The following is a 27,348-nucleotide window of genomic DNA, read 5'->3' on the forward strand; positions in this document are numbered from 1 at the left end:
ATTGTGATTGGTGGAGGAGGAAGAGGCTGCTTCCGGGTTGTGGCTGCTGAGGAACAGTAATAATAAAACACCTGTGCAGGTTTTTAAGAGGAAAACATAAACCCAGATTAAAGTGAAAGTAGTTTTTGAAGGAAGACGATGGACGAAGGCACCGACCTGTCTGTGACCATCGCTCACATCGTGCAGCGGCTCAAAGGAAGTCACCTCCACTCCCAGATAGAGAGACAAGCCAAAGTGAGTGCTTAGCATGTGGCTAACGCTAACCCCCAGCTAGCTGCTAGCTTGATGCAACAACACCGTCAACAGCTACTCGCGTGTAAGATGTTTAAAATGTCCGCCTGTGTGGTTTTCAGGAGTGTTTACATCAGCCCGAGGTGAAGCTGGAGTCTCTCAAAGAAGACGTCCGCAGTTTCCTCAAAACCTCAGGTCCGTTATAATCTCACATTCTATCAGCTTCTGGCTTTTGTGTTGTTGTTGTTGTTGTTGTGGTGTGTGTGTGATGATTGTGATGTGTGTCGTCCCCTCACAGGCTGGGAAAGGAAGCTGCAGAATGCTGTGTACAGGGAGCTGCATGTGTGAGTTATATACACACCTGACACACACACACACACACACACACACACACACACACTCCTATGGTTTGCATCATGTTAGTAAATGTACAACAAATGATGCATGAAAGTCTTGATGCAGTTTTATATTTTGAAGCTTATTTCAAACATAACTGAAACATTCAAAGTGAACATTCGGGAACAGTTAAATAAATAAACACAACATTGGACTGACAAATGTGTTTATTCATATATTTTAGTGGGAAACGTCCGATTTAATGCATTGATTCATGGGTGATATCTTAATTTGAGGTGTTTTTATTTGTTGCAGTTTAGCAACACTAACAAATGAGACACTAATGTTTTAACCTCCTGATCTTAACCTGTGCACCGTCTGTTTGCTAAAGTAGATCTGCACTTTACTTTTATTTAAAAAGTACTCAATCTAAACCTCTGCTTAAAAACTTTAACTTGAATGTCTGTAAACTGTTTTGTTTGTCCACCTCATGACTGAGTCGTCCGGCGATGATCTGTCTTCTGTCACCGATACTGTTTCCCACACACTTGATGTGGGAGGATAAACACAACACACGCTGCTTATTGACCAAATCTTAATGAAACACACAGTTAAAATCAGCTCACAACGTTGCTCATGCTTAAGCTTATTCTATAAAGTGTTTGTTTAAATGTCTTCAACTCCTTTAAGCACCATATCATCTTTTATGTATATATGTACATGCCACAAAAAGTGAGCTTGAATATTCTGAATTCTTCCCTCAGGTTAAAAACAATTTCCTGCTGAACACTGTCGCCTCTCCTTCTTTCTTTCTTTTCTTGTTGCTGTCATTAATCTGTCATCTGAAGCAACATTCACACCCATATTTGTTTGCACTCCTATCAAGAGCTATGACGTCCAAGAAGTGACAGAGAGATGTCTCGGAAGTTGGTTGTACAGATTTCTGTACATGAAAAACTGCATTAAACTTCTAAGATACAGTGGATACATATTTATTGTGATGGTTAAATTTGATGTATCTTAGTCTCAGGCCTGATTTAGATGCATCTCTCTATCATGAGGTGTGATTGCTCATGATCTGTGTCTATGTAGATGCACATCAGGCAGAATTCTACTTGGCAAACATCCCACCTGGAACTTTCATTAAAAGTGCTGCGTTTTTGCATATCGTAAATTGTTTATGCTGTTTTACTGAGAGTGAGAGTGGGCGGATATGTGGGTCAGCAATTAGATGCAGCAACATGCAAAACATGTGTTTTGAACAGAGGAAGTGACGGCAGTACAGGTCCAACGTGTTGCTCCACCCGTGTGTGTGTGTGTTGGTTTGGCAACAGCAGGATTGTGCAAATTTCCCCCAGAGAGAAATTCATTAATCTTGATTAAATGAATCAGGCACATTCAGGGAACTGATAAATGTGACTGGGTGCAATTTGGTGCAGCTTGATTGAATTTAAGGGGACTGTTGGCGCCATTCTGTTTGTCCCTGTTGCCTATTGGTTAAATTTAAACATGAATTGGTCCATAATAATCCAGATTTATGTTCCCTTTTAGTTCTTTATGAGAAGCAAACAGGTGAATTGTTAGAAAACTCTCTGTTCTTCACTAAACTCTCTGGTAAGTGCTTCTCAGCTGTGTTCTCTTTCCTTTAAGGGCGACATACGCTTGTTGCTCTGGAGGCTCAGACTGAACCATAGGTGGCTTAACGCTTCGCTGTTAAAGGAAAAACGTATAACATTGACTAATGGCTCCCTCTTTTTGGTCGGCCCTATGTGCTCTTATAGATGTTTGGATTGGGTTGAACGTTGTTTAACATGCTGAGACCTTGAGTCATTCAATATGCCCTGAACGTGCTCTGTGAGGAGAGGACATGAGGCGGTAGCTGCATCTGGTGGAGACGTGTGAGCTCAGGGGCCAGGGCAGTACTTTGGGCCTGTGTTTTAAGAAAAATCTGCACATTTTTATTTATGTTCAGTTTGACAACTCAACTTCTTTTGTGCACTTATCCGTTTTAAAAAATGACTTGTTTTTGTCCTTATTGGCGTCGGTCCTTCCCATCTGTCCATCTCCTGGTGAAAACACAGTGGCATCTTTATGTGTTTTCCCCTTTCTATTGTACCGTGACGCTTCCTCAACCTCAAACCCTGCTCTTGTGTTTGCTTATTTCAGCCAGCTGCCCCCGAGTCATCCTGCGGCTCCTCCAGAGCATCTCAAAGAGCCGCTGGCCTACATGCGCAAGGCACAGGTCAGTCTGTCTCATCTCATCTTCGTCACTTCTCATCTCTTCCTCTTCTACCTCCTTGACTCTTGTATCATTTTAGCTGCTGAACTCGGAGACTTGGCCTGCTTTTTTTAAAATATAAGTTAGCCATTTGTAACACAGTATCTGAGGCTAAATGTGTGTGTGTGTGTGTGTTTGCTCTCTTACACAGGCCGGCTGGGAGAAGCGTGTCCTCAAAAGCCTGAACAGCATGAGCACGGAGCTGGGGGTGCCTCTGGCCCGCATGGTAGCTAAGACACTGTCAATCATGTCTGACGTAGCGTAATTACACAAGTTCTTAATGCTCAGTCTCTGGTGACATTTCTATTACTGCACAGACCTTCATTACATTTTTTTGTCATTGTCTTATTGTTTTAGCATCACATTTGCACATGTGCATCTTAAGCCCGTCATCGTTTTCATCCTGAGCTGACTGAGCTCTGAACTGAGTTTGACAGTAGCCAAGAGCTACATAAGCCACGAGTTAGCATTAATTAATTAGATTCAGACTCATAATAAGCTGGGCTCAGAATACAGGGGGTGGTGGGTCGCTGCCTCTGGATTATCTGAATAATATTCTGTTGTGTATGTTGTGCCCTTATTTTCAAATATTGCTGTGTGTGTGTGTGTGTTTGAGATTAGAAAGAAGAATATCTGCAAAGATTCTCCTCTCGTGCGTAATGCGACCTTTCAGAATGGGTTAGGATTTTCAAACCCCTGTAGTCTGAGCCCAGTTTAATTCATTATATCTGTATTGTTACTTGGTTCTGTGCACATGTTGTTGTGTATAAATAATGTATTTATGACCACAGAAGCTCATTTCTGATGTGACATTTTCCGCATTTGTTCTGTTTTGGTCTCTGTGGTATTTTGTTTGTTGAAAGCGTCTCTTTCCGCCCACTCCAGAGACCTGCAGTGGAGCAGAAGGAGCTCACTAACAAATGGAACGAGATGGGCACAGATGAACCAGGTCTGGAGACATTACCCAGGGGCTTTGGCCCCCGAGCGATCTGCCTTTTATAAAAGATTATTGTTGATGTGTCTGTAAACTGCTGCATCACTCAGACGCTGGTGTATTTAACTTCGGCTTAAGACATCTCTGCAGGAGATCTACCACTTAATGTTTGCTTTTGTAGCCTCTGTTTATCCAGGGAGGGTTTTTCTTTAAGATGATCAACTCTGTGACGTCTGAAATGTAGATACAGGAGTTTTCAGCTGCTCCTTACTGTTCATATAAAGGTTCAAATTATAGCCTTTGGGCAGGAATACTCTGCCCCCCATGATTCCCCGTGGTGCTGCTCCATTTTGGCTGTTGTGTGTATCTGCAAGCTCTCAGAAGTCATGAATGAATATGGACGAAGTATGAACAGAAGGCTCTGTGCGTTGTCATGTATGACATCGTGAGCTATTTTTATTCTTCCAGTCTCACATCTGTTGCATGTTAAAAACGTCCTCAATGTGCTCATTGTGTTCTCACATGCAGCCCCTCCAGAAAATGTCAGGAAAACCAAGCTACGCCAGTGGTTCATTTGATTGTCCTCAAGTGTGTTTTAAAAGCAGACTTAAAGAGGAGAGTGTGCAGTATGTTCAGTGTAGGTTCCCTCAGTCATTGTCTCTCAGTGAACCGGTGTCTTGCACTTCAAAAGGACTTGGTAATCTTGTGTCCTAGCAGTGTTATCACGGGACGGCGGCGTATAATAACATTTAGGACTGTGCACTGTCCCCCGGCTGTAAACACGTTGGACTGTGAATATAGAAGCTGTCCAGACTCCCTGGACGGAGCCGCAATAAGGAGCAGGCCTAACAGCGTCTATCCAAAACCGTAACGACACGGTACTTGATTTTACTGCTGCGCGACAAACGAACAGCAGATGGAAGTTCCACTCGGAGCCGGTTGACGTTGCCTCAGCTGTTCCTTTTGACTTTTGTAAAAGTTGCCAACTCTGGGCTGCAAAAAGCATTTTCAAGTTCAAGTTGATGGCAGGAACTTCACGGCTGGATACGTTTGTGTAGTCTAGGTTCTCTACGGCCGCTAAACCTGTTTCCTGAAATTGCATATTTAAACACTGTGTACATTTGTCAGCTGGAGAATTATCCTCTGTGTTAATATCAACTGTTTTATTAACAGAGCTGCTGCTGGAGAGAGGGGGGAGGAGGACCAGGGGGAAATAGGGAGTAAAATAGCTGAAATAATATGATTTATTTAGGGAATAGAGTTTGATCCTTTTGTATTAGTTTCTACCTCTATATTTGTTAAAAAATTTAAATTGTGAAGGAGGAGGGGAACTTATTTAGCTTTAAAAAATACCAGAAACCCTTTGAGATCCACTGTATTAAAGTGTTTGTGTCTCTCTGCAGATTTAAGCCGCTTCAGGCCCGTCTATGCCCCCAAAGACTTCCTGGAGGTAAGAAGATCCTCAGAACATTCAGAACATTGTTTTGTTTTGAAGATTAGTTAAAATGAGAGAAATTAACGGTTCTATGCTTTATTAATTCTTTTTTTACGCAGGTGTTAATCAGCCTGCGGAACCCCAACCACGATAGCAGCGAGGACGTCAGTGCCAGGAGCCACTGGGGCCTCATCCAGGTTCCCCTCAATGTCAGGGACATCCCACAGCTGGTAGGGCCCCATGTGGATGTCTGGTTAAACTTTTACTGCTCGTTTATTGTCTCTTTTGCATGTGTTTCGTGCGTTAGTGACCTCAGGCTGAACACATTAAAACCATGTTGTTCTTTCTAACAGAGACAGGCCTACTCAGAGCTTAACCTGGCCACAGGGCAGTTGGGGATTGACGACCACGCACATGTTCCTCCAGGTATTCTCACAAAGTCTCAAACACGAGCTCCAGCAGCTTCTTAATGTCAAACCCTGAACACAACCTTTTCTTTTGCTGCCTGTGAATGATCAGAAATAAATCTGTTTACCTAACAATGACTGGGTTTAACGTTGTATAAACCTCACTGGCCTCGTATCAGCGTGTACTCCTGTTTCACTCCTGTCTATGATTCCTCAAACATTTTTATCTGTCAGATAGATCAGATATTGACTTTCTTGCATTCCGGGGTTTTGGGGGTTTAAATAAAATCGTATCTACGCTTTGTGCGTTTGTAAATCAAAGAGATAACATTAGAATAACTGAGCCACGACCGGACCATAACTGATGATTCACTTTTGTACTTTTCTTCTTTAACCCCATGCAGACTTGTTTGAAAATGACTACTTTCAAATCGGGACAAAAGGTACGTCTTTGGTTCCTGGTTTTAAATAGTTGCATTTCTTTATGCTAATAGTTTTATGGTCAAGTTAGTGAATTGTGGTATTGAACAGTGACTCTATTTTTGTATTAATTTGAATGTCCTGCAATATTTGTAACCAGTTTTAGAACGTTTCACTCCATGCCCCCCTGTTGCCCTCTCAGCTGCTGAAATGGTTTGAACTTTTAGCCCTTTGTGCTGCTATGAACCCAGAGTCAACACCGACCTTATTACAGACACCGATCAGACATCAATCAGCACAATTATAAAAATACAGACTTTACTTTATATACACAGCCACGAGGGGCCGGCCTGATATTTCAGTCTCGGTTGGCTGCGTGTTGGCTCCCAACCGTGGAGCCGTGGTCCAGGCCAAGTGTTAAGTGCGCTCAGATAGGAAATTTAAGAGGCGAGGAGTGTGTTAGTTTATGTTATGACTGACCAGCACCTCGAGTCCAAGTGTTTTCAGCTACTGTCACAGCGGAGATTTAGGGTTGAATGGAGATGCTGAAGATTTTGTTTCCAGCTCGTGTCTGAGTGTTGTTTGGAAAGTTGTGTAATAATTGCCATTATGGGAACGTCTCTGTTATATATTTTTTTAATGTTTATTCATTTTCAGAGGGATTCAATTAAATTGTGAATCCTTGTTTACATCTGGGCAGTCCATGAAACCCAAACACATAGATGTAACGCTGGCCCAGTACAAGCCAACATTTTCATATCGGTACCCACCATGATTTTTTACCGTCTAATCCTATTTCCATGATTTTCCAAGTTCTCTTGTTGAAAACAAACTTCATTCTGACTGAGTCATGAAACTTTCGATCGATTCTGTTATATAGTATATATTGTACAATATGTCGTATTGTGTATATATATAGTCCAGTATGTTGTATAGTATATATAGTACGGTATTTTGTGCATATAGTACAATATGGTTTATGGTTTATATAGTAAATATGTAGTATACAGTATATTTTATAGTATAAATAGTGTGTTTTGCACATGTAGTATATAAAGTACAGTATTTTACATGGTATATATAGTACAGTATTTTATGATATACAGTACCGTGTTTTGTATATAGTACATTATGTTCTATATAAATTCTATATGTAATATACATAGTACAGTATGTTTTATAGTATATATTGTACAGTATGTTGTATACATAGTACAGTATATTTTATAGTATAAATAATGCAGTATTTTTTGCATATATATATAGTACAGTTACAGTATGATGTTTAGTATATATATCATACAGTATTTTGTATATGTAGTATATATAGTACAGGATGTTGTATACAGTATATATAGTACAGTATGATGTGTATATATAGTACAGTATGTTGTATACAGAATATATAGATTGTACAGTATTTCATGTATATATAGTACAGTATTTTGTATAGTTTATGGAGCCAGCAGCCGGTTAGCTTAGCTTAATGACTGGAATGGGCCTGACTCCTCTCGGGTCACAAACTCATCTGACTGGCAGCAAGAATGTGAATATGTTTCTGCTTGAGGTCATGACCCCTCCCTGTGTGTGTCTCTATGGTGTCTCACTTTTTGTCTGTGTGTTGTGTAGTGGTTCTGGATCAGGACAGTGCAGCAGCGCAGCAGTACAGCAGACAGGGCTGCCCCACTGGGCTGCGGGCGGACCTGTGGGCCCTCATCCTGAACTCAACCAACCAGCCGCCGGTACTTTCAGCAAACGCACAGACACACAAACAGCACCCGGTGGCAGCTGTCAGTGTTTGTTATAAAGCAGCCACACACACACACACACACACACACACACACACACACACACACACACACACACACTATGCAGACGCAGCTGCATCGATTCCCAAACTGCGTGTTTACTACAGGCCGAAGTTTTCAGCTGCAGCTCCAGTTGCTAAGATAATCAAACGCTGGCCATTTAGCACAGTTAGCCCAAACAGAGCAGCCGCCTGCCTGTGTGTGCTGTGTAAACGCTGGAGTCCAGAGTCAAGTCAATAAAACAATACTTGTGATGGGGAGATTGATTTCTGAGGGACACCTGACGCGGGTCTGGAGAGTGTCAGTCTGGCTCTGGACGACACAAGGGCAAACACATTATGTATGAAATGTGCAAATTTACCTACATCTTTTAAATTACTACAACCTCTCTAATGGGAAAAAACTATTATTTCTGCAGGCAAATGACTCCTGTTGACTTCAATAAAAAATAACCTGCAGCTCTATCACAGAAACCCGAATATTTATCAATCTAATATGGATGTACTAACTTCTTTTATTCTCTATAAATATATCCAAAGTGAACTGCTGTAAGTAGCAGAGATATATATAAAGACTTCTCTCCATAACTTATTTCTAAATAAGTGGTTTCAGTGTCGTGTCTCAGCCGTCAAAATGACCACCTCTGTTTCTGTTCTCCACATCCGCAGCGCTGATCGTTGCCAAGCTGCTTCACAGCTTTTATTTTTTTTCAAATCTCTCCATCCGCCCTGTTGTCTCTTCTTCACATCATTTACGATAACCTGTCTCGAACCGGAGACACGTTCGAGTTTAGGCAAGTGGTCGGAAACACAACACCCATCCTTTCAGCTCGGTTTAGTCCTGCTGTCGTGACCTGTCGGGGGAAAGTACATGATGTTTAATGTAAAAGTGATTTAAAGAGGGTAATGGGTTTTTTTGAGGAATGACTGAGGGTAAAACTTGATCTTTGCCTTCTCAGGACGTGATGCATTATGAGCAGCTGAAGGCGGGAGTCATTCAATACGACCTGCTGGTGGACAACCTTATCTATAAGGTACTGTTTGGATATAACTGCACATGTTTGTTTAACGGCCCTGACGAGACATTATATTTAATGCTTGAATTCCTTCGATCCTATCATTCAAACAGTCGTCCTGCATAACATAAACAGTGATAGCAGTGTGTTTTCATAGAAGCTTCACACAGTATCTACGTATTCATGTACTGTACTTTTAGTTGGAATAAATGTGGTTGTCCTAATGAAATAGAATTAAATTACCAACATCCTGCCCCCCCCCAGGATGTGAAGCTCACCGCCAGTAACGACGACTACTACTTTGTGTTTGAAGACTTCCTCTATCAGGTGAGCTCTCCTTTGCCCAGTGGAGCTTTCCATCTCTTTTCCTCACCACAGCAGCACTCTTAGTTTGAAGTCCATTCAATTTGCTCGCTAATATCAAATATTAGGTTTTTCAGTCAATTATAGACATCCTTAACTTAAACTCCTACTGTGTGGTTTGGTCTCAAATTAGAGGGATGCTGCAACAGTGCACATGTCCACCAACAGTCAAGCCTTATATTAAAGAAAGTGAAAAGAAAAGCTGGATCCACCTGTTTATGATTCACCCGTTTGTTTGGATCTACTCCAAAATGTAATAGAAACCTTCCTTTGGGTCATGCTCCACCCCTCCACAAAATGTCAGACCTGCTCACAAACAAACAAATGGCAAAGAAAACGTATCAGCAAAGCAGCATATTTAAAAATCCAAAGGGTTAACTTATTTACTCCACTGGGGAGCTGATCTTTTTACCCCTGTTCATTTGTTGGTTTGTCAGCAGGATTATGCAAAAATCCCTGAAAGGAATCGGCCGACCTTTTGTCCGGATCCAGGAATTTTCCTAAATCCCGTCTTTAGGGAAGTGATATCTATGAGTCTGCGCCATTTGGTGCAGCTTGATTGCATTTAAGTGACTGTTGGGCCTTGGTGGTTTTATGCTCTCTGCTGAGTGACATTCTAGTTTTTATTAGCATCAGTGGACGTTAAGCTTAAATGTTCTCCCCATTGGTTCCCACTACTCTTAAAAACAAGATAAAACCACCATCACTGCTGCGTCTTCTCCTTCCACCAGATAAGGAGCTTAATCATCAATAATGAGTCATTTATTTGCCCCCGAACATCAGAATTTGTGTCAATTCACTGTCACGTAAGGCCAGTTAATGTATGACAGCATTCCTCTTTATCTGCTGGTGCATATTCAGCTCAGGCGAGGATATGACTTATTATTAGCTTCCCTGGTCGTCACCGCTCTGTTTGCCTTCACTGCTCAACTGATAAACACATATATACACACACTGGCAACCAGTTTATTCAGCAGCAGTCAACAAGTCGTGCTCCTTGGCGGTTAACCAATGAACACGCAGGTGTAGCAAGTACAAAGCGTCAGTTTCCCTGTCAATATTGACCGATGGTAAACTCACTAGGCAGTGAAAGAATCTTGTTTATTGTTGGGAGAGCGTGAATTCACGCGGGTGCTGTTATGCTCTTAAGACGTTATCCAAAAGTAGAGGAAGTTTTGAAGAACATTTGGAGAGAAATCCACTTCAAGTGAGTTCTTTGAGGTTTATAAAATAAATGAAAAACTTGAAGGTTTCTCAGTAGAGAGCCTACCTCCGCCGTGGCCCTTTTTTTCAACAAGATCTGTAAATTATTCCTTGGGAAAGTTATAAAATGTGAAAAACTAAAATCCTGGTTCTGCCCCAAAGTTTAATCAGTTTTTTTCTTGGCTCATGTCTCATCTTTCCATAAATTTTCGTGGAAATCTGTGCAGTAGTTTTTGCGTAATCCTGCTGAGAAAACAGATGGACAGAGAGGAGTGAAAACAGAAGCTGCTCTTCAGAAGCACTTAATACTTTTCAGTGCTGGAAATCGATCAGGAAAATGTCCCTGTGTGATTTGAGAGCAGTGCCAAAGTAGCCTATTTACATTCACTTTCTTATGATATTCAAAGTTGAACAATGTATTTAGCTCCTTCCCGATAGAACGAGTGACAGTGTTCAATCAATCCGAACAGACCGAACACATCTCGTACGAACGTCAAACGCCCAGATTTCCTCATCAAAGAAAAATAGTAGGTTAGACAGAAGATGGTCAAGACGCACGCCATCCTCCTCCTATGCTGCCTGCGTCACCAGATTATTCCTCCTCCCACTGTAATTCCTCTCAAGTGGTCGGTGGAAATGAAATCTGTTCTCAAAAAGGCACCGGAATTGGGCTGTAATGGAAAGAGCGACCACTTACATGGTCATTTTGTGAAACGAGTGGCCACTTGAGGCTCGGTTACCATCTGCCTGCGTACATCCTGAGATGCCGGCTCCAGGTGCACTGCTTTAATGGGATTCTTACCCAAGAGGAACCGCGGCTCCTCAAGACATCACAGAGCAAATAAGACTATTAACTACTCTTGCTTCTGTCCCCTGACGTCAGACAAAGACAACATTACCTGCTCAGCCGCCAATCGATGTGCAATGAGTAGAATTATCTGCGTTCAGTTTTGAATTTAACTAAAACTCAAGCCTTGGTTTAGATCATTTTAGACTCCACATCTCTGAGTCATCCAGATGTTAAACCACCCATTATTAATATATATGATAAATGTAACATCTGCTGTTTCATTCCAGTGGCTGTTAAATGTCAAGTGTGTGTGTGAGTGCGTGTGCGTGTGAGCCTGTTTAATCCCTGCGTGTTCCCAGGTGCTGCTGTGTTTCTCCCGGGACACGGCCGTGCTGGAGCACTTCAAACACAACAGTGCCACTCCTCCCAAATCCTACATCCAGGGTGAGAGGATGTTCCTTTCACCAAGGAGACACACACACACACACACACACACACACACACCGTCATCATATAGACTGGACAGACTTGAATAAGAAACACCTTCAGTCATCATCTGGATTCCCAGCAGTCAGATGGAACATTTTTAACTCTGATAATAATTCGATTTTTCATTTCACCTGCTGCTAACTTCTCTCACGTCTTCTACGAGTGTCCGATGTTAATTCTAGGTTTATCTTTGTACTGTTACCTGGTATCAAAACACTTTGCTCGGGACTGCAGATGAAAAAGAGCCAGCTAACCAACTTACACCGGCACATAAACAGAAATGTTGATTAATGTGTGTCGTCCTTATTAATATATAAATGAAGTAAAAATTGAATTAAAGCACCAACATGCTGTATCCTCTCTCCGTCTTACAGGGAAAGTGGGAGATGAGGAGTGTGCTGTTGTTTATCCTCCCAACGGTGAGCCCTCGTTTTGACATCAACATTATTTTGACTTTATCCACTTATGCTGAAATTGAAATGAATGAAACTCGTGCAGTGCCTGTTCAGAGTCAGTCTGATTGTTTGGCCTGTGTTAATCCAGTTTGAAGTTTTCTTGAGGGCGTCATCCATATCAGTTAACACACATTGCTTTTCCTTGGTACCTGAGCCGAGCTGCGTCCCCTCTCCGCTCCATTAGTGTCTGAGTGATGGCAAAGAAGGTGCTTCTAGAAAATTGATGTTTGACGTTTTCTCAAGAACCACTCGCACAAAATCCTTCAGTCGTCGCATAAACACTAATTGCACAATAATTGTCTTTGATTGCACTGACTTGAAATGTTCATTTAAACAGGTGTAATCCCGTTCCACGGCTTTTCAATGTACGGTGAGTAGGTTTTGTATTAACTTGTTAACTAGCTCATGCTGCTTTTCCAGGAGGATCATCGCAGGATGTAATGGGGACTGTGTGTGTGTGTCTTTATCCCTCAGTGGCCCCTTTGTGTTTCTTGTACAACGAGCCGTCCAAGCTCTACAGTGTATTCAGGGAGATGTACACCCGCTTCTTCTTCAGATTACACTCCATCTCCTCATGTCCCTCGGTAAGATCCTGGATATCATTTTTTTGGGGGGTTGTTGCTGTTGAATGTCAAACTCAAATATTTCTAGAGTTTAAGTTTGCACAATGGCTCGTACCTAACCCGGTCCCACACGTGCTCCTGCAGGGTATCGTGTCTTTGTGCCTGCAGTTTGAGCGGCTGCTCCAGACCCACCTGCCTCAGCTCTTCTACCACCTGCGACAGATTGGTGCACAGCCGTGAGTAGCTGCACGCTTCCAGCACCTCACAGAAAAAATAAACTACAGACATGAACTATTTATCGATCCAAACGACAACAAAAGCGACAGAGAAACAAAAGCGACCGAAACGTGACGAATCTCTGTTCTTTAGTACTCAGTTCATTAGGTTAACGTTACTTAAGCCCCGACAGATGTGTTAAACATGAAGTTAAATGTATAAAAACCTATTCAGCCCCCCTTTTTTGTACAATTAACATTAAAATGCATTAGTTTCCAGATGTCTGTACATGTTAGGGACTTTGGGGACTTCTTACCTCTTGTTCATATTGTAATTTCCTCTCTGATACATCAAGACTTGATGATATTTACATGTTCACCTTTTGTTTGTTAGGTGTATGAGTCTATTTAACTTGCACACAGATACATTTGACTCTTGAGCTTTTTGCAATGCTGTTGCTGTCCTGCCGTTGTGAGCTACCGCCACCATGTGGTGCTTTTTTCAAATTACAATCTTTTTTAAAAGACAAAAAAAGCCCTTATGATCACTTATTTAATATTTACATGCTTACAAGTGATCTGTATATTGAATTTAAACATAATGAGACTGTAGAAGGAGTTAAAAAGGTTGTGTGTACTTTTTAAATATATTATTTTGCGATGATGTATTGACTGTAATGTAAAGAAAACATGGTGTTGTCAAACAGGCTGCGTATCGCCTTTAAGTGGATGGTGAGGGCCTTTTCTGGGTATCTGTCTACTGACCAGCTGCTTCTTCTCTGGGATCGAATCCTGGGATACGACTCACTGGAGGTCGTTGCAGGTAGGCAAATATACACACTCGCCAAACTCTTTAATTTGTCATTAAAGTGATAAATGACTGATGATCACTGCCTCGTTTTCTCATGCATTCCCTTCTCTTTCACATGTCTTGTGTCCCTAATGTTTCTCAACCTCCTTCCTCTGTTCGCCCCATCCCTCTCTTCCCCCATCCTCCTCCTCCTCTCTTATATCACTCATCAATGTCTTGTCCTCCTCTTTTCTTTGCTCCCTGAATTGCTCCCCTTACTCACACCTCCTCCAGTCCTCGCAGCTGCCGTGTTCGCCTTCCGGGCCGAGAACCTGATGGAGGTGACGTCACTGGCCTCAGCTGAGGTATGGCTGTTTCACATTGGACTTGTATGTGGAGTGTATGTATGTGTGTGTGTGTGTGTGTGTGTGTCCGTGTCCGTGTCCGTGTGTCCACCCCTCTCTGCACCTCCCACATACTCTTGAAAGGCTGGAAATAGCCATTGATGACCAGCCAGTTCCAGTAACCCAGTCTCCTGCATGCACGTCTGAAAAAGCTGGACAGTTAAGATCTCTCACCTTCTCACCGGCCCGCCAACACAACCCTAGTCTTCTGGCTCCTTTTCACAAACAGGCTTGTCATACAGTCCATTCTGTCTCGGTCCAGCCATGATAGAGACCGGCGGCCATGTTTCCGTGCAGAGTCGGGTTAAAAAACGCTTAATTCGTTCGTGCAACTTTGGCGAACACACAACCAAAAACTCCCACCTTGAATTAACTCTGCAGGAACTCATGTTGCATGATGACAGTAATCTCGTGCACTGTATACCGCACCCATACTGTGCTCCCACTATCATATGACTGACCCCAGGAGTAACCCGTATGATGACTTGCCTCCCCCGCTCCCCTCATCCCCGAGGCTGAGGGGGTTAAACTACAATGTGACACACGGGGCCGCGTCCTATCTGCTGTTCTAAGATGCTGGCCGGCACTATTTGCTTGCTCATTTACCACCTGCCCTCAGATAGAGCAGATATCATAACATACTGCTCCTTATCGTATATTTAGAACCTCGGGCCCAGCGTTGTAATATTAAACCATCTCTCTAAACACGATCGGGTCACTAAATTTAATCTCCCACCCGTCCGAAAAGGACAAGGTGGGGAGCGGTGCACACTTTAAGCATGGACTGTCGCTTCCCAATGATCCTGCATCATCATCATGTGTGTTTTTTTTATCCTTAAACATCTCTCTTGCAAAGGGGGGAGGGTGCTCATTATTTGCCCCTTCTCCATGGGCTAATTTGCTGTGGTCAGGAGGGGGTGGGGGGGGAATTTGAAGTTGACAAATCTCATTTGTGTTTTGTTTGACTCACACACTGCAGGCCGTCCTCGCTGACCTTTCGACCCTGAAGGTTATGCCGCTCATCCAGATCTCTCTGTTTGCCAGCGCCATCTGAAGAGTGCTGACGAGTCGTGGTACGTACGGTAAAGAGACAATAAAAAAAAAAAAGCCACTCTGCTATGCCATAGCCACACCAGTATGGATAACCGTCTGTCAGGAAAGCACCAGACTCCACTGTGGGATATGAAGGAATAACCTACACGGGCATCACACACCTCATCTTGCAGTGCTTCAAGTAGAAAAGCTACCAAAAGTAATGAATACTCTGTGTCGTGTTATTAGATATTATACAGCATATATAAGTATGGCCTACAGACCATTAAGGTGCAGCTAACCTCCATAAGCCATATGCCCTGCAGCAAAGTTGCCAAGATCTGGTGAGCAGCTCATTAGGAGAAGCACGAGCTGTTACGATTGCAGCGTGCGAGACGGAACAACAGTAATGTCTCCATGCTTGGCTAATGAAGTGTTAATTAGCTCTTTGCAATTTATTCTGCTCCGTGGCTCCCGATTGTTGTAACGCTGTTACTGCTGAAGCGTTTAGTCCGTGACAGCGTGTCGAGAGAGACGGACACAGACCAAATAAAACCTGAACGCGTATGATAAGCAGCTGCTGTGTGTACACATAATATATTATATTTATGAATTAATTATATATTACTGCCCTCTTCAGGGGCATTTATTACCTTCAGTGCCACTATTTATTGCATTTTACTGTTTTATGGTTGTTTTACGATTTAAGATTTTGCATTTAATGCCTGAATGTCTGCACCTATTTGTCCTGTTTAAAGACAACACGTGTCACCTCCATTTTTCTTATATATTAACTATTTATTTTGCCAGGTAATGCCAATGTCTTCCATCCAACGCATTTTAATGTTCAACCTCATACGCACCTTTTTCATTTAAATAAAATAAAATGTTTAATCACTTCCTCCACTTTATTCTACAAAAAACGTCGAGTGACTTAGACTTTGAACTGTGTGACAGCTTTTTGAAAGTTTTGCCTCAGTAGACGCTGCCTGATCTTTCCTGCTCCACCGCTCGGTATTTTTGTGTTTGTGCGACAGGGTAAATATTTGTACAAGGTGTACTGCTCTTAAGTTCACCGTAGATATTTTCAGTGAAAGTAGAATCCGTAAATGACAGGTAGCAGCATTTTTTTTCTTTCTTTCTGGACTCGACCGTCTGTCCTCCTTCCCACAGTCCTCCTCCCACATGTAGCATCTGCTCTATTCCTCCCTCGTTTGTTGGCTGCCTTCCTTCCCGCTGCCCCCTCCGAGGGCTCGTATCGAATTATGCTGTTCTTCTCTTTCGTGTCTCTCGCCGTCTCCCGGTTGCTGCTACATCTGCCACCTGTTTACTAGGACTCCCACGGCTGACTCTTTTATCAGACATGCGCCTCCTTTGGCCCCCTTCAAGTCTGTTTCTCCTGAGACAAACTATTACCTGCTGCATAGTTCGCTCACTCAGCAGTCCCTCCTGGTGGCTGACGTGCTGCATTGCAGGACGATGGACCTTATGTCCATCGACACTGCGAGTCTGGCTGTCGCTGAAAGATATCTCCTTAAGTAGTGACCTGAATAAGATGTTTGATGTTGTGGTTATGTGCTCTCATGACTGATTATACAAAATGACTCAACGTGAATGAGATTCGGTTTGCAAACCTTTTCAAATTGAACAGTATATTGACACAAGCCTGTCCAGGAGGCCAAAGGTATATAGATCGATTACAATTACATACAAATGAGGTTCAGAGTTTTTTATGTTACTTGTATATGTTTAAGAAATGTTAATTATCATGTTCTAACAAAAAACACTTTAAATATAGAAAAGATTAAGATTTAAACCCCTATGATTAAACTTCCAGTGGTCGTTGGAGAAAATAGTTGAGCTAAAGATTTAAAGTTAATTAATTTTCATAGCCTTTGATCAGAAACATGATTCTAGATATTAAAAAACATAAATTACTTAATGAGCTACTTCAATATGCAGTATTATGCCCGAGTGACATGCAGTGTCACACCTTCATTTCTCAGTGTCTACAGTGATTATGTATGTCAAAGGTTGAAGCATGCGCAGGTCATTTCTTACAGAGGTTCCAGACCAGGAGAGTTTAATGTGCAATAAGACATTTGGTTAATGTTGAGACATGTCTGCCGTCAATTGAAGCTCTACTTTGGTGATTTTCTTTCCTGGTCGTTCGCGTTGAACAGATTTGCTGTTTTTGTTAATGCTGTGGTCAACACAGGCTCTGTGATGACAGGTTTTCTTGTAGAAATATTGTTCCCATCTGTCATCTCCCTGTCTTATATGACACTTTGAACAATTGAGAGTTTATATTTGTGAAGCTTGAGGATTTAAGGATGCCTTAGCAAACTGAATGATAATCTGGAAAATGTAATTTTAGGCGTGGTTTGGAAAGTCAGATTGTCTGTTTAGATGCTTCAGGCTTCTTCAAAATATCGGTATCAATTTTTTAGAGCAGCAAATACATAACAAGACTAATTTTCTTCAGAAAATTCGAACCATCCTGCCGTCTGTGGTCATTTGTTATAAATGATCCCACATATAATCCCGCTGTACATTTTTGCAAGTGAAATGAAAATAATGATTATTATTCACTGTAGTATTTGTAATATTATATAAAGACTAGTAGCATGAATAATAATAATAAGCACTTGTAAGGATGTGTCATCTTCTCTTTTGAGCCAAAGTGTTGTATTAATTATAATAATATATATATATATTTATTATTGATAATAATAATAAAAATAATAAAGGTAGTAGTCTGCGTGGTGGAGGGGAAATGATTTTTGCTTCCTAAAAAATAAATCATGGCAAACGTCACTTTATTTCCCGCGCTGAGCTTCTTCAAAAGCCACCGGTGCTGTCCGGAAGCAGCCAATCAGGCTCTGCCATGTTGGGACAGTCCAGCCAATGGGGGCGCTCGACCTGGCGGGGGAAAAACTTTGATGGGCCAGAGTGAGGAAGTGGAAACATCAGGAAATAAAACAGCAACATGGTGAAGTTCATCTGGGGGATACATCAAAAATAATAGTTTAAGGCCTAATTAAATAAATACAATAAAAATAGAAAAATACAGACTTGCAACTGTGTGGAAACCGGAAGGATACACTCCTTATAACAATAGTAATAATAATAATAATAACAATGTAATAAGTGATGCTGTTGATTAAAGGACCCCCCCCTCTCGTCTCTCCTCCTCCCGCTGTGATGTCAACACCATCCCGGCCACCGACTTCCGGCCCCGCTCGGCTTTTCCTTCCCCCGGCTGCCTCTGCATCAGCCGGCGGAGCAGCTGATGTGTCAGGAGGGGGGGGGGGGGGGAGCTCGGCTTTCACACGCGGGGAAGGGGAGGACAAAAAAGAGACGACACGAATTATAAAATAAATCAAACAACATTTAGACACTTTACTCCGGGGGCGGATATACGAGGATCCCCGGGAGACGGAGGAGGAGGAGGAAGAAGAGGAGGAAGAAGAGGAGGAAGAAGAGGAGGAAGAAGAAGAAGAAGCGGACGTTTTTACTCGATGCGACGGGATTTGCTACTTTCGCGTGAAGAGGCGGACCTAGGAGGCTCGGCCACTTCAATATGCTGAGGCTGTCCCCGGTGTTTGTGTACTGTACGTGGAAGTACAAGGACTCCGCGCCTGCGACCCACGGGCCCACGTTACGGATTTAAACCCTCAACACCTTGGTCTGGTCCCCCCCGCCCCGCCGCCGCGGAAGAAGCGTCCCTGCCGGTTCTCCTTCAGCTCCGCATCTTGTGTTTTTGTTTTGGACCGGGAGGGGGATTCCTCCAGACCTGAGGCTGCATGTGCGTTGCTCTCTCGCCGCCTCACAGTCGTGTCCCCCCCCTACCCCCAACCCCCCGGTTCTCCTTACTGCAACGGGGGTATTTTATTTTGTTAAACTAGCCCACGCCGTTCATGGAGGACTCACCATGACCCATTATTCCTTCTTCCACGCTCCTGTCAGGTTCCGTGTCCGCGGAGGGTGCCCGGTTTTCAGCCGCTAGCCGGTGCCGGTCTGCGAGAGAGAGAGAGAGGGGGGTGGGGGGGTGTGGGGCAAGTTGGTGCATATCCCCGGTGTCTCTCTCTCTGTTTTTGTTTTTGTTTTGCTTGTGACACCACTTAAAAAAAACCAAAAAAAAAACAGACTTCTATCTCTTTTTTCAGTCATTATTAATTTATTATTTTTTTTGGTGGGCGATTGAACCAACAACCCACCCACCCACACTCCCACGGATACACGACACCCACTAAGCCAGGTCTGTCACCATGAGTTGCATCCTCTCGGCGCTGCTGGATGTGTTGCTACGTGGACTCGTCATCTATGCGGTACTCGGCTGCTCTTCCTCCAGCGGTCTGCCCGATGCTGCAGCCGTAGCAGGTAAGAAGGCTCCGAGGATACAAGTGGCCACGATTCATTCATTTTTTAAACGCATGCACCCCCCCCCCCCCTCCGTGGAGGATTTCTCGGGGAAAGCCGAGGAAAACCCCCATGCACACAGCAGGAGGGATGGTGGGGGGGTAATACAAAGTGATGCATTTTAATGTCGTCAGTCACCCCTTGTGTGTTATTTTATTCCCCCCCCCATCCCCTCTTGCCTCACCTCTGTACATTGCCGGGGGACGATGCATGACATGACAGGAATGCACGAGGCATTTTACCGTCACTGTGCTACAGACGCCAACGCGGATTGGCCGTGGGGGCTCGTGGGTTTGTTTGCAGGACTCGTGCATCCTCGCACAAGCAACATCACATTTTTTTTTACCCTACACGTCCCTGAATGCGTCTGTGTGTTTGTGTGTTTGCATTGGCTGGGTGTGAGGACTCATGCTGATTAGTCAGAAGGCCAGAGGTCACCCCCCCCCCATCCTGAAATTGCACTATTGACATAACCTAATGAGATGATGTCCATCTGTTTTTAACCAGCCAGTATCGATTTCTCGATCCTCTTAACAGGCTCCTGGCAGGTAGCTTAATTGACCAGTTCGATAAAGGCCCATGTGCGAAGGATGTGAAACTGTTGTTTAACGGGGACGTTGCAGTTCAATCTTGGGAGGTTGAAGACAGTAGAAGGTTCAGTCAATTTTGTTTTAAATTAAGATTTCAAACCTCGTATTTCTGATGAAGTATCTGATGCCATACTTTTGGGACAACAGCTGCTTTAACCTCTAAGACTGAGTCACATATATTGCGAAATATCCAAGTTGCTGCCAGGTTTTCATACAGTTTCTTTCGAGTTGCATTCATCCTCTCGGAGAATACTTTTCTCCCTGTCACACTAACACAGACTGTGTAATGCAAAGTCCCCACAGACGGCTGGATAATGTCAAACAATACTTAAGGCATCTGTAATAAGTGGCGGATGTGAAACTGGAGAGGACATTCGTGTAAATATTTTCCCGATGACATTCTCGCTGAAGTATTTGGACAACCTTGCGTGGAGTTGTTTATTTTCATGCTTTAAACCCTTTTCCCCGTTTCAAGTACCTGACAACTCGTTGTGCGTTTGCTCTCTCTGTGAACTGAGGGTTTAAAGGAATATTTCTTGTCTTGTACAACAGTGAATTGTTGTTTTTACACTTGTGTTGATTAGTGAGCTTTGCCACCAAAGTCGTTAGGCAGGTTTCGTTTCCCTTCAGAGTCTTGTTGGCCGTTTCTCTGTATTTGGAGTCTTCTGGCTAAGTTTTCAGCGAACTGTTCGTGGGTTGTAGCTTCATTGGATTAAAGTCATCGTCTAACTCTTGGCAAATGCATCAAATACGCTTTAAACTCAATCCATTCTAGTCAAAGGCTCAACTCAAGGTCTACTTATTGGGAAATGTTGGCTCATTCTTCCTTAAGAAGGCTGAGTAGACCTGAATCATCTGTTACCACATTATAAAAAAGCTTTTAGCAACAGATCTTCCCGACATCGTAGCAAACTCCACCTGCTGATGAACAAAAGCCATGAAATGCGGCTGAAAGCTCCAGAATATCCATTTATAAGAATCCAAATGCTTGTGACATTTGCGGGGGCGTGTTGGTAAAACGTACCTGTAGCAGATATCCTTCACCCTACAGGCACATTATCAAGGATGAATGAAACAAGGTGACACAGCTACGAACGTTATCATTCATCTTTTGGTTTCCATTCTTAAAGTCAAATCCCCATAAGCTAAATTAAAAAAAGCTAATTTAAGCAGTTCGGTTTTTTATTTCACTCTTTTGCACTTTGCACAAATACGAAACAAGCTCTGTTTTGTGACAGAACACGCGGTGCTGCAGCTGAGGACACATAAAAACGCCTCGTAAATGGAAGCCTGTAGTCTCATCTATATATTTATGTTCATCTAACACATGCACCGTCGCTGGAGGAAGTAATAAACCCTCTTCCCAGACAGCAGTTAAGCATTCATGACTGTCTGCTAACAAGTGTTAAGCAGCTCCTGAAAATAAACCGCGGGTAAACAGTGTATTGATTAATAAGGCAAAGGCACACTTGCCCTTTTCCACAACAGCCGCAGCAGTAGCGGTATAAAATGGGCCAAGGGACGACGTCGGCCCGCTCTGCCCACGAACAATGAAGGGTAGTGCACGCAGAGATAGTGGTGACTTAATACAGTGTCAGTAAACATGACCGCAGCATTACCCATTTCCCTGCCAGCTCCCTGGAAAGGTCAGCTGCCTTTTCACTGGCACCGTATCAGGCGAGGAAAACACAGTGCGTCTGTTAGCTCCAGTGTATGCAGTGTTTCCTTTGGGGATTAACCACTGCTTGAGTGACTCGTGCATTTTTATTTGTGTCGCTATGATGCATTTACTTCTGCATGTAACCTGTCGCTCTGTTTCTTAGTTTTTTCCAACGTTTCAGCTGCTTTGTATCATTCTTGTAAAAACATTTTTACCAGTAGCTTGTTTGAGCTGCACCCTCTCAGTAGAGAGAGCTTGTCTTTGCTGAAGCCAGCCGGCCGGTGTGGTGACGGCACATGCGGTGATGAGGGAAGAGGGCTTGGTCCACACAACAGGGATGGGTGGAGGCGAGTGTTATCTCCCTTCAGTCACCAGGGGCAACAGGAGATAACGGGACAATAAGTAGACGAGCCAGCGGCGGAGTCAGAGGTTCCCAGAGTTATTCAGTCTTCTGCTGCCCAGACACTGAACTGTTAGCCTTGAGAGAACACTCACACTTTTTCCAAGGTGTGATCCAAAGTCTTCTTGGTCGTTGTTTAGCTGCACTCGTCTGTTCAGTGGTTTAGCATGTAGCACTATCATTCATCCACACTGTAAGCTGTTCAGAAAGAGATGGATATTGTCACTCTAAGAATATGATAGTGACGCGCTCTCTAGGATTTTTGGACAGAAGTTATATTTGCATATGCACTCAAACAAGTTGCTTGGTCCATGACTGGTATTGCCTCATACGTTCAGCAGTAATAAAGCATTATAAGTTGCTGTCCAGGCGGATGCTGTTGAAAAGGTTGAGGGTTCAAAGCTGTGGGCACTTGTGCATGCTGTGTGCGGTCAGTGGGTGAGGCTGGAGGGGGGTGAGGTTTAACATTTGGCGGGTCAGATGGTGTTCTTTGTGAATCGGGGGCTTCAAAAGAAGTAAAGAAGAGGATGGTGAGGGAGGATGTTGTCAGTTGTCATCGTTAACCATAGATGAGTCACTTCAGTTTCCTACTAGCTTTGGATATATACTGCTACACTTCAACAGCACGATAAAGATTTAATTTAAACTCTTTATGTGGTTCATTTTGTCATATAAGGTCATCCACAGGCAGCTGAAAATGACCGTTGTCAATTTTTGTCCTTGGGATCTTCCTCCATTTGTGGAGAAAGACAAACCTGAATCAGGATCTAATTGATGATGGTGCCACAGATAACCATCACTGCATCATGTGATATGAAGGCCTGGGTGCACAGTTGTTTTAGTGTTTACACTGGTTCCTCGTTGTCGAGCCTTTTCATCTGAGCTGAGTTCCTCGTTTAATGCAACTCCACTTGCATGTGGCAAGTCATAAATCATGAGCTCAATTCAGAGTATAAACAACAGGAAGTATAAATCATCTCTATACACCTTCAGTGTGGCAACAGGCAGATCGGCACAACCTGCAGGGAATAAATAAAAGAGGGAGCGAGGTGTTTGTGAAGGTCGTCGGATGAGTGGCAATGTGAACGTGGTCTTCCCCTGTTTTAATTGTGTTGTGTATTTAAATTGTTTGGCATTACAACAAACAAAGCCCTTCCCTCTGTCTGCAGAGAACATCTCGTTCCCTGCTGGATGATAGTCGCTTCAGATACAGAGCTGCCCCCTCATTTAGCGCACGCTTCATTTAACTCATAGATGCACAGACTCGGTCACTGTAGCTGAAATCACAGATTCAATTGTCGCGAGGAAAACACGATTAGATGTTTGTCTCGTCCCACTTTTCTCGTACATGACCTATAACTCTGTTGGTCAATTTTCTGGATGTCACCGTGTTTATACAGTCAAATCCGAGGTGACTATGGATATTTCAAAGCAGAGTGAATGAATTATTAAGGAATTTGTTTGGAAAGGGGGTTGAACATTTGCGTATCTCTCTCTCCAGTGCTTGCTTAAGTAATGCCTCAAACACAGGAATTTGCATTTTGCGAAACCTCCATCGCTGCTGGTCCTGCTCAGTCAAACTAACACACACACACGTTTGAGGAAAGACAGACTTATTTTATTTGCTGTGTTGCTGGAGCCTCAGAGCAAGTATTAGGTTCACTAACAGTGCCCGAGTGTCACTGTGAACGTGGAGCGAGTCACAGTGTCCTGGTTCTGTGTTACACAGCTCAACGGGCAAAGTCATTTCCTTTCCCTGACGAGGACAGACTGTTCCGAAGGGTTCCTCATGAGCCAAGGAAATAATTGAAATAAAATCACGACTTTGTGCTTCAGACATCAAACCAACCACTTCACCCTGCGAGAGTGGACTGAAATACACTCAGAATTGAATGGCAATTTATTATTTAAAGCTGCACAAATACATATTTTCATATTAACAAGGTCCAATATGAAAGAGGCTGCTTCTGATGAACCCACAGAGAAATATCTGATAAAATGCTGTGGCATCTTTAAGCTCATTGTTTTGGTTTGACTGTGACTTATAACTGTACAGCACCAAATTGGTTTTTACAACGTTTTGGTTGGAGTTTACAGTCTATTCTGCTGCCCCTTACCAGATAAATTTAAATATGATATTTCCTCTTTGCAAAAAATCCATCTGTCAAGAGAGCTTGGATCCAGTATCACATTATTAACTAGAATGGCACTGAGGAGAGCGCGTGCCTCCGCCAAGTCCCAACAGCCTTCTTAAATTCAATCAAGCTACACCAAATTACACAGACTCATAGATATCAGTCCCCTATATATGCCTGATTTTTATTTTTTAATCTGGACCCATGAATTATTCCCTGAAGGATCTTTCAATCTGTGATAGAAAGTGATAAATAAAATGACGGGATCTGCCAATTTCTCCGGATCCAAGCCAAAATGTAATGGTTGCTTTCTTGGCCCATATTACATCCTTTGTTTTTTGGAAATCCGTTAAGTAGCATTTGCGTGATCCTGCGGACAGACAAACGGACATGGTAAAGACATAACCTTCACGGCTGAGGTAATAACCTTAAATGAAAGGCTGCTGTCTCATCGCCGCTCTGTCGCCGCTCAGTCGCTCCGACCGCTTCCCCAGAAGTGGACAGCTGCTGCCCGTCTCAATCGGGGGGCTTTAGAACTATGATCCAACCTAATGAGATCCGTCACCAAACGCACCGACCCCTCCGGTGTATTTATAAAGCTGCTGGTGATATTTTCCATGTACATTTTCCATCATAGTCCCTGTTGTGGTACCCGACACTGACATTGACACAGCGGTTGAGACCGGTCCTTAGGATTTCTGAGATCTGTCACCAGGGAGACGATGGGGCTTTATTTAATGGTTTACTGGTTTACTGCACCCACAGTCACCAGCTGTTGCACTTGCACAATGACAATACAGTTCTTGAATCTGAATATTGAATCTTGACTGACCTGATTCACTGGCATGTAGGGATTGTTGAGTTACAAAGCTCAATTGAGCAACTGTTCCTGGTTGGATTCTGTTTACTAAAGGGGACGTTTGAGGCTTTCTCAGGTTTTATTTCCTCTTGTGTGTTTCACAGTTTTTTGTACAGACACAAAACACTGCTCTTGAAGCTCCTGAAACATCCTGTCAGTCGTCCGTCCGATACTTCCGCACTATCGTGATGTCATGAGATAACATGATGCCCCACATTTGCATGATGCACGCATAGCAGCAGGCTCCCAAACAAAGTCATGTAAAAAATTTGAGCGGAGGCCAGAATTCCCCACACTGGTGGAGTCAGTGGACCAATTATAACAGAGTGGGCCAGCTGGCCAATCAGAAAGCCGGAAGGGGGCCTTAAAGAGACAGGAGTTGAGTTTAAGTCTGATACAATACTCAAACTGTATATATTCAAAGGCGCAGTGTTCAACTTTAACTGTATGGAGTGTCTGTGAATAACTTATTGCACCGTGTGTGCATATATCTCTTTTATTATATCTTACTCCATTTTATTCTTCCCCTGAGGAATTTTTTTCCATAAAAATCAATAACTTAAACGTCATGCTGAAACCAGTCTTTATTTTACGTTCTTGCATTTCTAACAAATACACACCAGTGACAAGCGGGCAACACTAGCAAGTGTAAGCTGCATCATTCATGCAGAAAGCTCCAGAGTAGGAGATGTAGGTCACTGTACTCAGCTGTGTTTCCTGCTGCGAGTGGCCTACAGTAGCAGATCTGTCTGCCCTTACCCAGCCTGGGGGGGGGGGGCTATTGTTGTCCCCCTCCTCCACACTTTAAGGTGTTGATCCTCCCCAGCTGGCAGCGCACGGGGCCGTCGGTTTGATGAGCCCTTCGTGACACATAAGCTGCGCTACGTGGCTGCTTTAGGCAGAAAAGAACACAAAATATACAAAGATTTACATATACAAACACACTGTAAGTCCAGTTTCCTTCTTTCAATCTCACTTCCTGCATCTAAAGCTGTTCTCGCTATGTTGAACATAGTTGTTTATGAACATAATGCTGAAATTCACAGTTTGTTAATCAGCCGATATCACTTGTGCTTCCAGGAAAATCCCATTGGCCTTTCTCCCTGTTTTCTGACATCCTCTCAACCTCTGGATGAAATGATTTAATCGCCGAAATGACTTTTAGTTTATCCCCAAAACACAAAAACGAAATCCTCTGTTTCCACTTAACACGTGTCCAGAATAAAAGGTTGATGGGGTTCACAGTTTAAGTCCTTTTATGAGGGTGGCATCCTGCTGTGATAATACTTGTCACCTTAACACAGGAAGAAGGCAATGCCATGCCCTTCATAGCAGCCTAAAACTGTCACCATGGCCTCCTTGTATTGCCTGTCATTGCCTCCCAAATCAAACATGTGCTGCAAGTGAAATGTTAAAGAGGTTAATTCTACCTGTGGAAGTCTGGTACATTTAAATGTTTAAGTAAACAGATTTCCCATTTTTACGTACTGAGCAATAAGCCAAGAGTTGTTATGTCTACAGATGATTCTGTGTTCAAATTTAGGCACATGGGTCTATATATATTTTTCTAGAAGGGGTCAAAGTTAGATATTGGACGTGGGGAGCCGACCCCTCTAATTTCAGGGACTTTCCCCCCCCCTGGCATTGGTCACTTGACGTGGTGGCCTGGGCGAGAGGGGCAAGGAGCGGTGTGGATTTCTCTGGTATGCTGTCTCCTCTCTCTCGAGCCTGTCTCCACCCTCGCTCGTGCTCTGACCCGTGCTCGTAGCAAACTTGTTTAAAAGTAATTTACAACTAAATCAAGCGGGCACCAAGAATAACAGAGACTCAGACGCAAATGTGATTTAATGGAGGAAATTAGTAAACTAGCGTTGGGGGGGGTGCAGGCCGGTGTCCTTTTCCCCTGACACTCTAGATGCCTGTGAGAAAATGATGACTCTGGACTTGACTTAAAGCTGCAGTTATTGATATCTTTAGCTTCACATCGGGAAAAATAAGTGGATGTACTGTGAAACGGGTGAAGCAGTTGAAGTGTTAGTGTGTTGACTAGGTGGTAAACAGGTGGGAATCTCAGGAGCCACTTGGCCTTGACTTTGTCTGATCCAGAATGGAAC

General features: G+C 43.2%; 2 protein-coding genes and 1 long non-coding RNA gene across 4 annotated transcripts in view; 2 read left to right on the forward strand and 1 right to left on the reverse strand.

Annotated features, from left to right (window-relative positions):
* tbc1d19 (TBC1 domain family, member 19) overlaps positions 1 to 27,348 on the forward strand; it is a 36,499-nt gene continuing 9,151 nt past the window's right edge. Inside the window, exons 1-21 of the mRNA XM_035148801.2 lie at positions 1 to 234; positions 354 to 426; positions 530 to 575; positions 2,734 to 2,809; positions 2,997 to 3,071; positions 3,731 to 3,794; positions 5,183 to 5,229; positions 5,334 to 5,444; positions 5,568 to 5,640; positions 6,026 to 6,064; positions 7,671 to 7,783; positions 8,808 to 8,882; positions 9,129 to 9,191; positions 11,580 to 11,664; positions 12,084 to 12,128; positions 12,502 to 12,534; positions 12,639 to 12,748; positions 12,872 to 12,963; positions 13,650 to 13,765; positions 14,027 to 14,097; positions 15,116 to 15,209. Coding sequence (XP_035004692.1) covers positions 139 to 234; positions 354 to 426; positions 530 to 575; positions 2,734 to 2,809; positions 2,997 to 3,071; positions 3,731 to 3,794; positions 5,183 to 5,229; positions 5,334 to 5,444; positions 5,568 to 5,640; positions 6,026 to 6,064; positions 7,671 to 7,783; positions 8,808 to 8,882; positions 9,129 to 9,191; positions 11,580 to 11,664; positions 12,084 to 12,128; positions 12,502 to 12,534; positions 12,639 to 12,748; positions 12,872 to 12,963; positions 13,650 to 13,765; positions 14,027 to 14,097; positions 15,116 to 15,190 — 1,578 coding nt within the window. The 5' untranslated portion in view covers positions 1 to 138 and the 3' untranslated portion in view covers positions 15,191 to 15,209. The remainder of the gene's footprint in view (positions 235 to 353; positions 427 to 529; positions 576 to 2,733; positions 2,810 to 2,996; positions 3,072 to 3,730; positions 3,795 to 5,182; positions 5,230 to 5,333; positions 5,445 to 5,567; positions 5,641 to 6,025; positions 6,065 to 7,670; positions 7,784 to 8,807; positions 8,883 to 9,128; positions 9,192 to 11,579; positions 11,665 to 12,083; positions 12,129 to 12,501; positions 12,535 to 12,638; positions 12,749 to 12,871; positions 12,964 to 13,649; positions 13,766 to 14,026; positions 14,098 to 15,115; positions 15,210 to 27,348) is intronic.
* On the reverse strand, positions 17,971 to 19,205 carry LOC124851353. The gene is made up of 2 exons (XR_007032398.1): positions 19,102 to 19,205; positions 17,971 to 18,171 (listed from the first exon to the last, which is right to left on the reverse strand). It is a non-coding gene; the product is annotated as an uncharacterized LOC124851353 (long non-coding RNA).
* The window catches only part of stim2b (stromal interaction molecule 2b), a 35,409-nt gene continuing 26,531 nt past the window's right edge, over positions 18,471 to 27,348 (forward strand). Inside the window, exon 1 of one of the 2 annotated variants that reach the window (XM_035148799.2) lies at positions 18,471 to 19,551. In XM_035148799.2, the coding sequence (XP_035004690.1) occupies positions 19,440 to 19,551 (112 nt within the window). In that variant the 5' untranslated portion in view covers positions 18,471 to 19,439. The remainder of the gene's footprint in view (positions 19,552 to 27,348) is intronic. The other variant, XM_035148798.2, reaches the window with a different exon arrangement.

The sequence above is a fragment of the Hippoglossus stenolepis genome, chromosome 23 (assembly GCF_022539355.2).
Source record: "Hippoglossus stenolepis isolate QCI-W04-F060 chromosome 23, HSTE1.2, whole genome shotgun sequence".
NCBI lineage: Eukaryota > Metazoa > Chordata > Actinopteri > Pleuronectiformes > Pleuronectidae > Hippoglossus > Hippoglossus stenolepis.